At 43.4% G+C, this 16,706-nt stretch overlaps 2 protein-coding genes across 2 annotated transcripts in view; one reads left to right on the top strand and one right to left on the bottom strand.

Annotated features, from left to right (window-relative positions):
* LOC120997943 (D-beta-hydroxybutyrate dehydrogenase, mitochondrial-like) overlaps positions 1–5,388 on the bottom strand; it is a 30,629-nt gene extending 25,241 nt beyond the window's left edge. The window contains exons 1-2 of the mRNA XM_040428321.1: positions 5,138–5,388; positions 907–1,017 (exon numbers count right to left, since the gene is read on the bottom strand). Of these exons, the coding sequence (XP_040284255.1) occupies positions 907–1,017; positions 5,138–5,353 (327 nt within the window). The 5' untranslated portion in view covers positions 5,354–5,388. The remainder of the gene's footprint in view (positions 1–906; positions 1,018–5,137) is intronic.
* Positions 5,389–5,478: 90 nt separating this feature from the next.
* BDH1 (3-hydroxybutyrate dehydrogenase 1) overlaps positions 5,479–16,706 on the top strand; it is a 39,766-nt gene continuing 28,538 nt past the window's right edge. The window contains exons 1-2 of the mRNA XM_040428322.1: positions 5,479–5,520; positions 7,692–7,778. Coding sequence (XP_040284256.1) covers positions 7,714–7,778 — 65 coding nt within the window. The 5' untranslated portion in view covers positions 5,479–5,520; positions 7,692–7,713. The remainder of the gene's footprint in view (positions 5,521–7,691; positions 7,779–16,706) is intronic.

The raw sequence follows: 16,706 nt of genomic DNA, 5'->3' as shown, positions 1-16,706 counted from the left end.
ATCAGGGGGAATAGGACAAGGGTTCTAGTCCCTAAGGGGGCTAAAAGTTAGTAAAAAAAAAAACACAAAAATATTAAGTATAAATGAAAAAGATTTATAAAAAAAAATACACATTAACAATAAACAAAAAAATACACATTAACAATAAACATATTAATTTTCAGCAGATTTGTGTAGGAATTTTTTTTTTCTCAAAAATGAAAATTCCCAGAATATCGGTATAAATTATCGGCTATCGGCCTGAAAGTTCAAAAATTATTGGTATCGGTATCGGCCCTAAAAAATCAATATCAGTCGATCCTTACCTTATACTGTAGTCCGTCTTGAGCAGATGCCATCACGCTATTTATTATTTTTTTTTTTTCATTGACCCCTCCGTTTTGCTGTGATGCCCTTCTCTCTGTTCTTGAGCCTAATATGCTAATTACAAGCATCACTATAGAAAGGAGGAGACCTCTTCTCTTCTCAGGGGGGGGATTCTTCTTCTTTCTGGCTGTGACGCTGTATAATCGCTGTGGACCACTTCAAAGCCAGGGAGAAGATGTGCTGTGAAGTGGTCCGCAACGATTATACAGCGTCACAGCCGGGGAGAAGGAGACGCCCACTGACAAGAGCAGAGATCTCCTCCTTCCTGTAGCGAAGCTTGTAATTAGCATATTTGGCTTGAGAACAGGGCAAGGGGCATGGCAGCGCAACGGAGAGGCCAAAGTTTTTTTTTTTTAAAAAGCACGATGGCATCTGCTAAAGACAGGCTACAGTATACGGTATTGATTTTAGAAAAGAAATCGGTAACAAGTCTTCTTTAAATATGCTGAAAGAGAAATGAAACCATTGGTGCTTGCACAAATAGAACCACAGAGCATCACAGTGCTATCACCATAAATCACTTTCTAGGAGGTCACTTACCTTTAATAAACAGCCTGCAAATACCGTAAACCCTAACTTGTGTAAATGTTTTGCCAAGGCTAATCCAAAACCTGAGTCACAGCCTGTGATCAGCACCACCTTGCCTTCAGTCTGGGAGACAGAAAGAGAAAATACCATCACCTTCAGCTACAAACAATAGTATAGAATTATACTATAGCAGGGAGTATGTAAAATGCAAAGCAATATCAACTGTAATAAACTGCATACAGTTACATATAAAGAAAGCAAAGCTATTAAATATTTTCTCTCCACTGTATTCACTGAAGAAAATAAACTGTCAGATGAAATGCAGAATCTAAAAATAAATTCCCCATTAAAAGTGCCCTGTCTGATCTAGGAAGAAATACAGCGGCATCTTAAAAAGATTAAAATAGATAAATCGCCGGGACCAGATGGCATACACCCCGTATCCTAAGAGAATTAAAGGGGTTGTCTCATCATGAACAATATGGGCATATAGCTAGGATATGCCCCCATTGTCTTATAGGTGCGGGTCCCACCGCTGGGACCCATACCTATATTGAGAATGGAGCCCCGCAAGTGAAGAAGGGTGCACTGCGCATGCGCAGCCGCCCTCCATTTTCTATGGGGCTGGCAAAAATAGCCGAGCTCTGGCTTGGCTATTTCCGTTGGCCCCGCATGAGCGGTACGCTCCCATTCACTCCTATGGGGAGCTGGCTTGGTGGTGGCCAGACCGGAGTCCTCCAGCCACCACCCTGCGAGGCTCTATTCTCTATATAGGTGCAGGTCCCAGCGGTGGGACCCGCACCTATAAGACAATGGGGGCATATCCTAGCGATATGCCCCCATTGTCTATGATGAGACAACCCCTTTAAGTAATGTCATAGCCAGACTCTATTTCTGATACTTAAGACTCTATACTGACAGGGAGTGTTCCACAGGATTGGCACATAGCAAATGTGGTGCCAATATTGAAAAAGGGTCCAAAATCAGAGCCTGAAAAAACTATAGGCCGGTAAGTTTATCATCTGTCATGGGTAAACAGTTTGAAGGTTTTCTAAGCAAGTGCGGATGCGGTGCAATTTTCACACACGGTTGCTAGGAGACGATCGGGATGGGGACCCGATCTTTATTTTTTTCCCTTATAACATGGTTATAAGGGAAAATAATAGCATTCTGAATACAGAATGCATAGTACAATAGGGCTGGAGGGGTTAAAAAATAAGGAGAGTTAAATTTTTATTTTAATCTACTTGTTTGCGCAGCCGGCATCTCTTCTGTCTTCATCTTTGAGGAATAGGACCTTTGATGACGTCACTACGCTCATCAAATGGTCCGTCACATGATCCATCACCATGGTGATGGATCATGTGACGGACCATGTGATGACAGCAGTGACGTCATCAAAGGTCCTATTCCTCACAGAAGAAGACAGAAGAGATGCCGGGTTTGTCCAGCTGACAACCGGTATTTATGCTGCAAGAGGCTAGGCTACTGGAATCAGACTGCCAGATCTCCTAACACTAGTGTGAACATGGCATCAGAGGTCTTGTTAGGCCCATGCCTCATACATGGTCCTGGTGTGTGTTGAGTTATACGATAACAGTCTTGGGCTGCTGACTAAGCGCTCAAGTGCAGTATTATTTTCAGCACTGTTAAAATGTGTTTTAGATAAATAAATGAGTAACTTGTCTGAACTTTCAGAACTGTTTTTTGGTTCTGTAGCTTCAAAACAACAACTGGTAGAAAGTCCACTTTACATGTAAGAATAGTTGTCACAATTCGTAGGTTTCCCAGCAATCAATGATAAAGTTCTATTTATCATCAGTGGAAATCAGTCTTTTTATTGCAAAGGGTGAAATCTGCAAAAACAATTGACATGCTGCAGATTAAAAAAATATATATATAAAAATAAATACACATGCCAGAATTGCTGTTTTATGTTAATTCGCCACCAACAAAATGAAATAAAAAGTGACCATAAAGGATTATGTATCCCAAAATAATAACCAATGAACACTACAAGGTGTCCCGCAAAAATCAAGCCCTCACACAGCTCCGTAGAGAGAAAAATAAGTTGGGATTAAATTTTTATTATTTTTTTGTGTGCAAAGGCATTAAAACGTAAAATAACCTCTATGTATTTGGTATCGCTGTAATCATAGTGACCCAGAGAATAAAAAGTTATGTTATTTATGCTAAAAAAAATATATATATATGAGCAGCGCAAAATTTCTAACATAAAATCTCAGTGGCAATATTGCTGTTTTTTCCACAAAAGAGTTGATAAAAGGTAATCAGTAAGTTATGTGCACCATTAAAAACTACAACTTGTCCCTCAAAAAACAAGCCCTCATACGGCTACATGGACGGAAAAATAAAGTTATAGTTCTTGGAATTGGAGGATAAAAAAAAATTATATTAATAAATAAAATTTCTTGGTCACTAAGGCCCAAAACAGGCTGGTCACTAAGGGGTTAAAATGAATTGAGCATAGTACTGTTGTATATATGGAACGTAAGCTGACCCTAGACATGATATGGAAACCAGCAGCATTAGAAATGTATGAAACGATGCAGAAATAATGAGCCTGTGGCCCCTTACGCCTCTTTCGCACGAGCGATACGGACTGTGTCAGGATCTGTTCAAGAAAAAAAAAATATAGTTTTGCACGCAAGGTTGAACAGTTTTTTCTGCGTTTGCGTTAAGTGGTTTTCCACGTGGTGGATGCATTTTTCACATGTGTGAAGAAAAACAGAATAACAATCTACATCTCCTATCCTACATCTCCTATCATCCATCCGTGAAAAAAACATTACATCCGGATGCCTTCAGTTTTTTCACTCCATCCCCATTAACTTCTATAGGGCCAGAGCCGCACGAAAAATTCACAATATAGAACGTGCTTTTCACACTAATTAACGCAAATAAACAAAGTGTCCCATCATAGACGCTATACGAAGCAAGTCTCGAGATATTTACTGCAACTTCGCAAAGACCTCCACGGAGCCGATACATTATATGGCAAACAAATCAGGTTCAAATACAGCAGTCCAAACCCGATTCGCTCAACACTAAATACAATCTATGGGGGAGATTTATCAAACTGGTGTAAAGTAGAACTGGCTTAGTTGCCCATAGCAACCAATCAGGTTCCATCTTTCATTTTCCACAGAAGCTGTGAGCAATGAAAGGTGGAATCTGATTGGTTGCTATGGGCAACTAAGCCAGTTCTACTTTACACCAGTTTGATAAATGACCGCATAGGATCCCTGGTGTCAAATTTAAATTTGGCAAACATTGGGACATACTAAAATGAGCACACCAACAAAACTGACGCTACAGCCTAACAACTTTTTGAGACTGCACTGAATTCTATAGCTTTTGTGAACTGTGTCACAACAATCTACAATGACAGCGACAATTAAAGGGGTTGTGTCACTTCAGCAAATGGCATTTATCATGTAGAGAAAGTTAATACTAATGTATTGTTATTATCCATATTGCCTCCTTTGCTGGCTGGATTCATTTTTCCATCACAATCCATCAGTGGTGGCCGTGTTTGTACACTATGAGAAAAAGCCTATGCTCACACCCACGGTCCTGGTCACCAGAGAGGCTGGCTCTGTTTCCTATAGTGTGCAGGCACGGCCATCGCAGCTGGATTGCAGGGTGGTCGTAACCATGGAAACGAGCAGTGTATAATGTGATAGAAAAATGAATCCAGCCAGCAAAGGAGGCAATATGGATAATAACAATACATTAGTAAGTGCCTTGTATGAACTTTCTCTACATAATAAATGCCATTGGCTGAAGTGAGACAACCCCTTTAACCAGGCTCTGGTTCATTAGAAAGACTCTGACGATGCATGTAAATCTGAGCACTCATCATACAAAGCTGGATAAAACTTATAACAGATGAACATATTCACATACTGCCAGCATCACCTAGACCAGGGACCAGCAACCTTCAGCACGCCAGCTGTGGGTGAAACTACAACTCCCAGCATGCCCACTCACTTCACTGTTCTCATGTGAATGGAGCATGCTGGGACTTGTAGTTTCACAACAGCTGGAGTTCTAGAGGTTGCTGACCCCTGACCTAGCCCATCACATACAGTTCTAACTACACAGAGGATCCAGGAGAAGCTCCAGGCATTGCCCATGGATTCTGGAGCTACATGCATAATATAACCTAAGCCCCCCTCCCCCTGCCACAGGAGACAATATGAATGGTGGAACTACTCACTGGTACAGTGCCCCTTGGTAAAGATGGCATGGCCACAAAAAGAATGAACATAAAATACACCAACACAATGGCATGTGAGGCATTATCACAGGGGAACCCCAAACATGTGAACAACAGCTTGATAGCCTCTGGGAGCAGCAGGCCCAGAACCAGGGTGAGCCCCAGAGAAAGCAGCACCAGCAGAGCTGTCCTCAGGCTGCAGGCTGGCAGTGCCATCACTCTTCTTCCTCTCACACTGGAGCTGCTGCCTGCTGAGCTTATCATACAGACGGGAGGAGCCGGGGATCGAGCAGATCACTTCCGAGGGAGAGAGCCGCCCCCTCCTCATCCACTGTGCATCGCAAGTCAAGGGCAGGTTCAAGCTGCAGCCGGGACACGCTCAGGTTAGTGGAGACCTAACCTACATGTACATGGACTGAGCAGCTTGTCTCACCTCTGAGGTCAAGTTCACTTTTATTTCTGCCTTCCCCATTCACATGTTGCAGTATTTACCACAGTCGTGCTCCAGAAACGCAGCCTGAGGTGTTTTACCGTCAGCTGCTTCACTATAAAACGCATATGGCTTGACGTATGGCCTTTTATTTTATTTTTACTTTTCATAAAACTGCTTTCATAATTTTTTTAAAAGAAAATCTATGTTAAATAGTGCAATTTTTGTTCTTAGGCTTCAGTATTTCGGTTTTTCAATGCACCAGAGTGTGTGTTTGGTGGTAATCAAACCATTGATAGGGGGAATAATGCTGTATGTATAGCGCTCATGCAAGCAGCCATACTACCGCACTATTGTGCACAGAGCAGTAATACTGCTACCATAGAGGTACGTGTCATTTACTGTACCTCCATATTCCTTCAGTTTTATACAGAAGTGTTTTGTGTGAGATTCTGTATGAAATCCAACAGAAAAACATTTGCCGTTGTATGTATGAAGGTATTCTCCCCTAGAAGTATAGCTCCGTTCTAAGGTGCTGCCATACAGCGTCCATGTCTGTGTGCACGAACCCTTAGGGTACATTCACATGGAAAATGACCGTCACACGACCGTTTGAAGAACAGTGGTAGTCTGTGGGGTTATTCACACTTCCAGTTTTTTTATGTCTTATCTTGTCCATTTTTACAGACCAGCAGCCCCCATACAATTGAAGGGAACAGTTGCCATTTCTAAGAAAGGCATCCATGAAAAAAACGTGTTTCTTTTTCATTGTCCTGTGAATATAGCCTTAGAAGTCCCTCCTGTTTAGTTTTAGGTACATTTTATTATGCAATATATTTTATTTGTTAATTAACAATCCTCTGTAGCACACTGACATCTGGTGTGCGACACAAAAACACGTGCAACTTGCACGCGGGCCGCAATGCACGAGCACAGTCCGTGGGGCAGCAAATCGCGGACCCATTCACTTGAATGGGTCCGCGATCCGGCCGTTCTGCAAAAAGATAGGACATGTTCTAACTTTTTGCGGAACGGAAGTATGGGACGAAACCCATGAATGGATCCGCATCCATGATGCGGAATGCCCACGGAACAGCTCCAGTGTATTGCGGATCCGCAATACGGCAACGGGGCACACGCCCGTGGGAAAGAGGCCTTATACCTGATCTCTAAGTAGCCTTCACTACTGGTTTTAGCGAATAATAACTGATCACATAACTGAAGTGTGAACTCGGCCTTAGAACTGCATAGTTGACAACTGTCCCTGATTTTCAGAGACAATCCTGGCAAATTTGCGCTGTCCCAAGTAAAAAATGGTTGGGGCTAATGCAAACCCTTCCAATAAGGCTATGTTCACATCAGCGTTCAGCCTTTCCGTTCTCCTGCTCCGTTATAGGCAGGACTTTTGTCTCCGCTCCAAAATCATCTTCTGAGCGGAAACCTAACGGACCCCATTATAGTCTATGGGGGTCTATGAGGTCCGTAGGCTCCGTTCGGCTCAGTTATGAGCCGAATCCGTCCTTTCCGTTTTCCTGCTCCTATAACGGAGCAGGAGAACGGAAAGGCTGAACGCTGATGTGAACAAGGCCTAAGTGGTTGTTTCCATGCTGGTTTGGAGCATTCCTGGGGGGGCTTATGTGCCCTCATTTTACCTGCTGAAACGTTGGTAAGCATGGAACTGTGGGGGTGATTTGGTGTAATTGATGTAAAGAAGAACGGACTTAGTTGCCCATAGCAACCAGATTCCACCTTTCATTTTTCAGAGCTCCTTTGGAAAATGAAAGGTGGAATCTAATTGGTTGCTTTGAGCAACTGAGCCACTTTTCCTTCACACCAAATTTGGTAAATCCCCCTCTGTGTTTTTGGTGTTTGTCAACCTATTATCACAGCTTTCCAGCTGGAGGATGCGGCTGCTTCAGCTCCAGTGACCCTTCCAGATTTACCTCAGCCCAAGGAGCTATTCAATAATTGAGCTGATAATACTAATAGACGGCAGCTGCCACAGACCCGGAGTCTATTACATAAGGACTGATAACTAGCAGCGCTTGTATCTACAGATAAGCCTGCTACTGGGCGATTACTGTATCCGGATCAGATAAAGAGGCGCTCTACTTCTCTCTACAGGAGTGAAGGTGAAAGTGACAGAATGCTGGCTGCCAGGACCGCCTTCAATATCTCCACAAGGACACTGCACTTCAGGGACCATGCAAGGTATGTAGCCCATCTGAATTCCTGGCGTTTAACCTTTCCATACACATTAGTGCTCTGCAGGCCCTGCATTGGTTAAAGGGAACCTGTCCGCTATAAAATGCACCATAAACCACAAGCAATACCTTATAGATGTCATCGTGTTTCTAAAGATGTTTTTGTCTTAGGGTACTTTCACTCTAGCGTTTTTGTTTTCCGGTATTGAGTTCCGTCACAACGAATCCGTTTTTTCCTAATGCATTCTGAATGGAGAGCATTCCGTTCAGGATGTATCAGTTCAGTCCCTCTTACGGTTTTTGGACGGAGAAAATACCGCAGCATGCTGCAGTTGTCTCTCCGGCCAAAAATACTGATCACTTGCCGGATCCGGCATTAATTTACATTGAAGTGTATTAGTGACGAATCCGGCATTAAGTGTTCTGGCAAAACGGATCCGGCTTTCCGGTCTGCACATGCGCAGACCTTTAAAAATGCAAAAAATAATAATACCAGACCTGTTTTTCCGGATGACACCGGAGAGATGGATCCAGTATTTCATTGCATTTGTAAGACGGATCCGCATCCGGATCCGTCTGACAAATGCCATCAGTTTGTGTCCGGATTGCCGGATGTGCAAGATTGGTGAACAAGGACTTTTATTCCCCTGCAGGCTGTATGTAAATGAGGTTCTTGAAGTCAAGGGGGAAGCGGCTTTCTCGCTTTAAGTTAAGCTTGCTGCGCCCCCTTTCCTCCCCTTAGCATTTGATTGACAGCCTTTGGTATAGTTTCAGTCACGATTCCATCCATGATTTTGCGCATGCGCTGTATGATTGCATTTCCGGTACTTGCACGTTGATCCCTGCTGTTCTGTACCTGCAGGCACAGACTCAAGTGTTTGAGTTCACCACAGAACATTGCTGCATATATATGTCACTCACAAGACCAGGAGCACACAAAGTACAGTGCAGCAGGGATCAATGCGCAGGCATCGGAAATGCAATCATACAGCGCATGCATGAAATCTAATGGAAAGCTAATTTCTTTTCTTTGCGTCATCGTATTCTGACCCGCATAACTTTTTTACTTTTAAGTGTACAGAGCTGTGTGGGGGTTCATTTTTTGAGGGGCGATCTGTACTTTTCATTTATATAGTGATTGCGGCACCTGTGAGGTTATGTAGAATGATGGCAGCCTGGACGCTTGTGAAGTCTTCCAGGCCTGCCATGGTAAGCTCGATGCTGCTGTGAGCACAAAGCACAGCGCAGCAGGGAGCATGAGAAAATCCTATTCACCCTAATAGATATCTATTAGGGTGAATAGGACAAAGGATCAAAAGGTCCCACGTTTTAGCCCCCCTAATGGGGCTAATAGTTATTAAATAAAAAGTTTAAAAAAATTAAATTATTAAAAGTTTATATCCCCCCCTTTCCCTATTTTACATATGTTTATTTATTTGTACTGTTAATATATTTTATATCGGGTATTGCTGCATCTGAAAATGTCTGAACTATTAAAATATATATATTTTAAGTTCCTGTGTGGTGAACGCCGTAATGGACAAAAAAATTGAATAATAGTGATCAAAACGTTGTACCACATAAATGGTTGAACCTCCCCCCCCCACACAGTTCATCTTGCAAAAAAACTATCCCTCATACAGCTCTGTGGATGAAAATATTAAAAAAGCTATGATTGTCAGAAAATGTCAATGCAGAGAAAATTTTTATTTTTTTCAAAGGTTTTTATTTTTCTAAAAGTAATAAAACAAAAAAAACCTATATAAGATTGGTAGCACTGTGTTTGTAATGAGCTGCATAATAAGAACGTCATGTCATTTTTAGCGCATGCTGTGATGTCAAAACCCCCAAAACCTTAAACCTTAAAAATTTATTTAACCCCACAAAGATTTTTTTTTTCCCCCCCATTTTCCAATAACAGACATGGTACATTTAAGTGGTGACCTTAAAAAATACAACGTATCCTGCAAAAAATAACCTCATGTGGCTATATGAACAGAAAATTAAAAAAGTTATGGCTGTTGGAACGTGAGGAGGAAAAAACGAAAATGGAAAACCAAAAATGGACCCAGTACTTAAGGCGTTTTCTGGCATTTTGATATTAATGACCTATTTTCATGGATAGGTCATTGATATCTGATCGGTGGGATCCCACACCTGGCAACCCTCCAATTCAACTGTTTGAAGAGGCTGCAGCTCTCCCATGAGCACCTTAGCCTTTGTAGCTTACCAGGCACAGTGCTATACATTGCATGGGACTGAACTGCACTTGAAGGTGACATCAGAGGCCTAGGTAGAGCATGCAGTACTCACAGAGCACTACAGTCTCTTCAAACAGATGATCGATGGTGGTGCTAGGAGTCCGACCCCCCCCTACTGATCAGATATTGATGACCTATCCTAAGGATAGGTTATCGGTATTAAACACCCAGAAAACCCCTTTAACCTCTTGGGGACACAGGGCGTACCTGTACGCTCTGATGTCCCGGTACTTAAAGACACAGGACGCGGGCAGTGATCGGAACAGAGTGCCTGCTGAAATCATTCAGCATGCACTCTGTGAAAATGCCGAGGGGGGGGGGGGGGTCCTGTGACACCCCCCCCCCCCCCCCCCTGTATCGGTGATCGCAGCAAACCACAGGTCAATTCAGGCTATTGGCTGCACGGGCGGGCGGGGGGTTGACTACCCCCAGCTCTGCTCTCCTCCTCCATTCTGCGTCCTGGAGTGAGAGAGAGAGAGAGCAGCCCGCCCAGCACCCCCAGTGACCCCCCCCATAGATTAGGCAGGGATACTCAGGTAGAGTTTAGGAAGAAAAAAAAGTTTTATTTATTTTTGTTTTTGCTGCAGCTTGTTTCTTCCCCCCCCCCCCCCCCCCCCTCCCCTCCACACACATTTTTTTGGGGAGCAAGCACTTTTTTTTTTTTTTTTGTGTGTGCGTGCGCTGACTGTGGCCGGCACTCTTAGTTCATCGCCCACCCCACCGCTTATCAGCTTCGGACCGCTGATCAGTGAGTTTGAATTTTTCTTTTCTGTTTTAGGTTAGGTTTTTGTATACGCGAACACCCGTGCCCCCACACACACGCACACTAAATAAAGTTTTACACACACACACACACACACACACACTCCCCTATGGCCCACCAGACGTTCTCGGCCAAGGAGGCATACGCCCTGCTTGCCTCAGACTCCGAGAGCCCCAGTGAGGACGAGGAGGACCCCACTTTCCTCTTGTCATCCGCGTCCTCATCATCTAGTGAAGATGATGAGCCCCCAAGGCGGCGGGGACGCCGTCAGGCGGAGCAAGGGGACTAGTATGAGCAGCTCTGGGGCTCCTACTAGTTTTCCGGCCCACCAGATAAGTCCACCTGAACCCACTACCGGTGAACTTGCATGGTGTACCCCAGAGGATTTTGAGCCTGTGATTCCTGATTTTGTTGGCCAATCAGGAATCCAGATTCCCACAGTGGGCTTCACTGAATATCACTCTTTTAGTTAGCTTTTTTTGTGACCACTTTGTGAATCTGATGGTGGAGCAAATGAACTTGTTCGCCCAACAGTTCATTGCTCAACACCCGGGCTCCTTTTTGGCTAGGTCCGGTGGCTGGACTCCGGTCAGTGCAGCCGAGGGCCTCGTGCTGCACATGGGCCTAGTCAAAAAACCTAGTGTAAGGCTACATGCACACGACCGTATGTGTTCCGAAGAATTGCGGATCCTCAAAAAAAACGGATGACTTTCCGTAGGGCATCCGTTTTTTTTTTTTTGCGGATCTGTTTTTTTAGCGAATCCATTGTAATAATGCCTATCCTTGTCCGCAAGCTAGAAAAAAAAATAGGACATGCACTATTTTTTTTGCGGAGCAACGGAACAGACATACTGATGCGGACAGCACACGGTGTGCTGTCCGCGTTTTTTGCAGACCCATTGAAATGAATGGGTCCGCATCCTATCCGCAAAAAAACCCGGAACGGACACAAAATACGGTCGTGTGCATGAGGCCTAAGGCAGTACTGGAGTGGGGACATCCTCTACCAGACCCCACTCTACTGTATGGCCATTCCACGTTCCCGTTTTGAGGCCATCTGGAAATGCCTGCATTTTACAGATAATGCAGCATCCCCCCCCCCCCAAGGTGATCCTGCCTATGACCGCCTGTACAAAATCAGGCCAGTCATCGATCGCTTCGGGGCCAAATTTTTGGAGGCCTATGTACCTTGAAGGGAGGTCGCTGTTGATAAGTCCGACTCATTTTCCGCCAGTATGTTCCCTCTAAGCGGGCGAGGTATGGCGTGAAGCTGTACAAACTTTGTGAGAGTACCTCAGGGTACACTTACAAGTTTCGTGTGTACGAGGGGCGAGATTCCCGTATTCAACCCCCAGAATGTCCCCCCCACTCTGGGTGTTAGCGGGAAACTTGTGTGGGACCTTATGCACCCACTGCTAGATAAGGGTTACCACCTGTACGTGGATAACTTTTATACCAGTATCCCCTTGTTCCAGTCCCTCGCCGCCAGATCCACGTCCGCTTGTGGGACCGTGCGGAAAAATCAACGCGGCCTCCCTACCCTCCCCCTCCAAGCACCTATTCTCAGGGGTGAGACCCGTGCCCTTACCAGTGGAAACCTGTTGCTGGTCAGATCACGGTAACTGTATCACCCCTGTCCCTGTGTGAGGTACCGCGGCAACGGTCCTCAAGCCTGATTGTATCGTCGACTACAATTGGTATATGGGAGGAGTTGATCTCTTTGATCAAGTCCTCAAGCCATTTAACGCCATGCGCAAAACCTGGGCATGGTACAAAAAAGTTGCGGTCTACTTGGTACAGGTTGCCTTGTACAACTCTTTTGTGCTGTCCCGGAGCGCTGGCAACACAGGGAAATTCCTCCAGTTCTAAGAGGCAGTCCTCAAGGCCCTGATCTTTTCTGACCAGGAAAGAGCAGGCTGGAGTACCTCGGGAACTGGAGGCGCCCAGATTGTCCCTGGCCAACACTTTCCAGGTGTGGTCCCCCATACTGGAAAGAAGGGACAGTCCCCAAAAAAGTGCAGTGTGTGTCACAGGAGAGGGATACAGAAGGACACCACCACTTAGTGTGACACGTGCCCTGATCATCCGGGCCTCTGCATTGACTCAGGGAGTACAACACTTCCATGAAGTACTAAATTTATAATCCCCTTCCCCAATTTTAATTCTATTTGGCCACAGACAATCGCCCAGAAAAAATAAATAAATATGGCTCTCATAACCTAACTCCTCAGATGAACAGAGTCAAAAAAATTGCTTTCTTTTGTCACCTTACATCACAAAAAGTGTAATAGCAAGCAATCAAAAAGTCATATGCACCCTAAAATAGTGCCAATAAAACCATCCTCTCATCCCGCAAAAAATGAGCCCCTATGTGGCAAAACCAACCTCGCCACTGGGTTTTGGAGAGGACTGGCTGCTGGCCTCTTGCCCCTGGATTATGGGCCATATACTAACTTTTAAACCCCTGAACCGATTCAAGTGAATTTTGGATAGGTTTGTCCCCAAGTTATACTGTTTAAATTGATGTTAGTTGTATATGTATGGCCAATGTAAACTCACAAAGTTGTAACAATTTATAATAAGTGTAACTTGTCAGCTTGGGAGGAAATGCTGGGTGTGTTTCTATTGTGCCATTGTCCCATTGTGTGTTTAAAGGGTGATGTCTGTCCTATTGTCTGCACATGTGTATTGGTGACTTCTCTTTGTCTTGAGAGATAATTGGATTACGCCTCGGGTGTCTCGAGGGCAGAGAGGAGGAAACCATGATGCATTGTGGGGATGTGTTGTGTCCTAAGTGCTGTTTATCTGTCTTATGTCAGTCTTCATTCTGGTCCTCTAGGGGCGTGTACACCAGATGGGCTGTACTTACATTGTATGTGTTGTAAATTACTGATTGGTTGTATTTCAAACCCCTGTGGGCAGTACTATGTTTGTGGTTTAAGAATAAAAGAGGCTGTACGTGAAGTACAGTCAGACCACTGTTTGACCCTCAACACGGAGCCTTGTCTCGTTATTGGGGGGATTCACTGTATGCTGTTAGAAGACTGATTGCCAGAGGTGTAAGCTGATTCCTGTTCGTCTGCTAGCAGCTATTCGTGAGGTTCCAGTTTGGAGTGCTACTTTGTATCCAGTTCGGGAGTTGGTGTTCTGCAAGTAGCTGTGCCTGTCTCTCAGAAAGGGGCTTATCGCCTAAACTGATTTTAACCCCTTGTCTGCTGAAACGGTCCGTTACACCCTACTTAAGACAATCGGCTAAAAAAAACTGACTCTCAGACTATGGAGATACTAAAATGTTTTTTTTTTTTTAAAAAAAAAGGATATTATAGTGTAAAACCTAAATTAAGTTTTTAAAAGTAGACATATTAGGTATTGCCGCATCCGTAGGAATCTGCTCTATAAAAATAGCACATGGCCTAACCTCTCAAATGAACACAGTCAAAAAAACAAAAACAAAAAACAAACTGTGCCAAAACAGCTTTTTTTGCCAAATTTTTAATTTTAATCCATTTTTTCCATTAACAAAACAAAGGTTAACAGTCAAACAAAACTCTATATTTATTGCCCTGATTCTGTAGTTTTCAGAAACTCCCCATATGTGGTCGTAAAATGCTGTATGGCCAAACGGCAGGGCACAGAACGAAAGGAGCGCCATATGGTTTTTGGAACGCAGATTTTGCTGGACTGTTTTTTTTTTTACACCATGTCCCATTTGAAGCCCCCCTGATGCACCCCTAGAGTAGAAACTCTATAAAAAGAGACCCCATCTAAGAAACTACACCCCACAAGGTATTCAAAACTGATTTTACAAAAAAATTTAACCCTTTAGGTGTTCCACAAGAGTTATTGGCAAATGGAGATGACATTTCAGAATTTCAATTTTTTTGTAACCTTGCCTCACAAAAAATGTAATTTAGAGCAACCAAAAATCATATGTACCCTAAAAATAGTCCCAACTAAACTGCCACCTTATTCCGTAGTTTCCAAAATGGGGTCACTTTTTTGGAGTTTCTACTCTGGGGGTGCATCAGGGGGGCTTCAAATGGGACATGGTGTAAATAAACCAGTCCAGCAAAATCTTCCTTCCAGAAACCATATGGTGTTCCTTTCCTTCTGCGCCCTGCCGTGTGCCCGTACAGTAGTTTACGACCACAAATGTTTCTATAAACTACAGAATCAGGGCAATAAATATTGAGTTTAGTTTGTCTGTTAACCCTTGCTTTGTTACTGGAAAAAATTGATTAAAATTTAAAATTTGCCAAACAAATTGAAATTCTGAAATTTCATCTCCATTTGCCAATAACTATTGTGGAACACGTAAAGGGTTAACAAAGTTTGTAAAATCAGTTTTGAATACCTTGAGGGGGTGTAGTTTCCAAAATGGGGTCATTTTTGGGTGGTTTCTATTATGTAAGCCTCACAAAGTGACTTCAGACCTGAACTGGTCCTTTAAAAAGTGGGTTTTGGAAAATTTCTGAAAAATTTCAAGATTTGCTTCTAAACTACTAAGCCTTGTAACGTCCCCAAAAAATTTAATGGCATTCCCAAAATGATCCAAACATGAAGTAGACATATGGGGATAAAAATGATTATTTTTTTACTCCATTTTACCAGTGTCATGATGTACAATATGTGACGAAAAAACTATCTCAGAATGGCCTGGATAAGCTTTTTAAAGTTATTCACACATAAAGTGACACTGGTCAGATTTGCAAAAAAATGGCCTGGTCCTTAAGTTGAATATCAGCCCGGTCCTTAAGGGGTTAAGGAACGGCTTCTTATGGGTTAAATAATAAAATAAGTAAATACTCACTTTACCTCCCCTTCCACCACTCCTGACAATTTACAGTTCCCCGTCTGTCTCTACTTCTTGATCCCCTCAGTGTGCAGGACAAGACTGCTCCGCCAGTGATTAGCAGAACCGTCAATTGTTTTCTTAATTTGCACAGTGTGGGGACTTTTTAAGTTATGTCAATGGGCGGACAATTCCTTTAAAAGATATCCGGTCAGTTTAAAGGGGTTGTCTCACTTCAGTAAGTGACATTTATCATGTAGAGGAAGTTAATACAAGCCACTTACTAATGTGTTGTTATCCATAGTGCTTCATTTTTCCATCACATTATACATTTCTCGTTTCCATGATTATGACCACCCTGCAATCAGTCAGTGGTGGTCGTGCTTGCAAAATATATGGTTCCTTGCATTTTTTCGTCCTAGAGAGCTGAGAGCCGGTCTAAAACCTTCCCGGACACCTGATGTACCTGTGTGCCAAATTTCGTGATTGTAAATGCAACGGTGGGGATTCCCTTAGCGGACATGCACACATACACTCAGCTTTATGTATTAGATACCATATTTTTTGGACTATAAGATGCAATTTTAGGGGAAAAGGGGCAGTGCGTCTTATAGTCTGAATGCTAATAACAGATTCCATTATGGAACAACACATAGCGCAGGAAGTTCTTCTTCCTGAACCGAGCAGATCACCTATGGGGTCTAAATGCCCTGTCTCGGACTTGGGGGAAGACCTATGTATGCTTTTCCTCCAATTGTGCTCCTTTCCAGGGTAATTCAGAAAGTAAGGAAGGAGAAGGCAAGGGTAATTTTTATTGCCCCATTTTGGCCAAGGACGGTATGTTTCACCTGGCTTAGGAAACTGTCCCTAGTGGATCTGCTGTTCTTTCCAGAGAGATAATTTTATTATTTCAGGGTCCTATATTTCATCCTTAAATACAAAGGCTACATCTAACGGCTGGGATCTTGAAAGGCAGTTCCTTAAATCCCAAGGCCTTTCAGATCAGGTTATTTCACTCTTCAGGTGAGTAGGAAAGCATTACATCAGACTTCTATATTAGAGTGTGGAGGGCCTTTTTAGGGTTTATTAATGGGGAAGTAAACATTTCTCTTCCTCCAA

The sequence above is a fragment of the Bufo bufo genome, chromosome 4 (genome assembly GCF_905171765.1).
Source record: "Bufo bufo chromosome 4, aBufBuf1.1, whole genome shotgun sequence".
Classification (NCBI taxonomy): Eukaryota; Metazoa; Chordata; class Amphibia; order Anura; family Bufonidae; genus Bufo; species Bufo bufo.
This window is presented reverse-complemented; position numbering and strand designations above follow the sequence as displayed.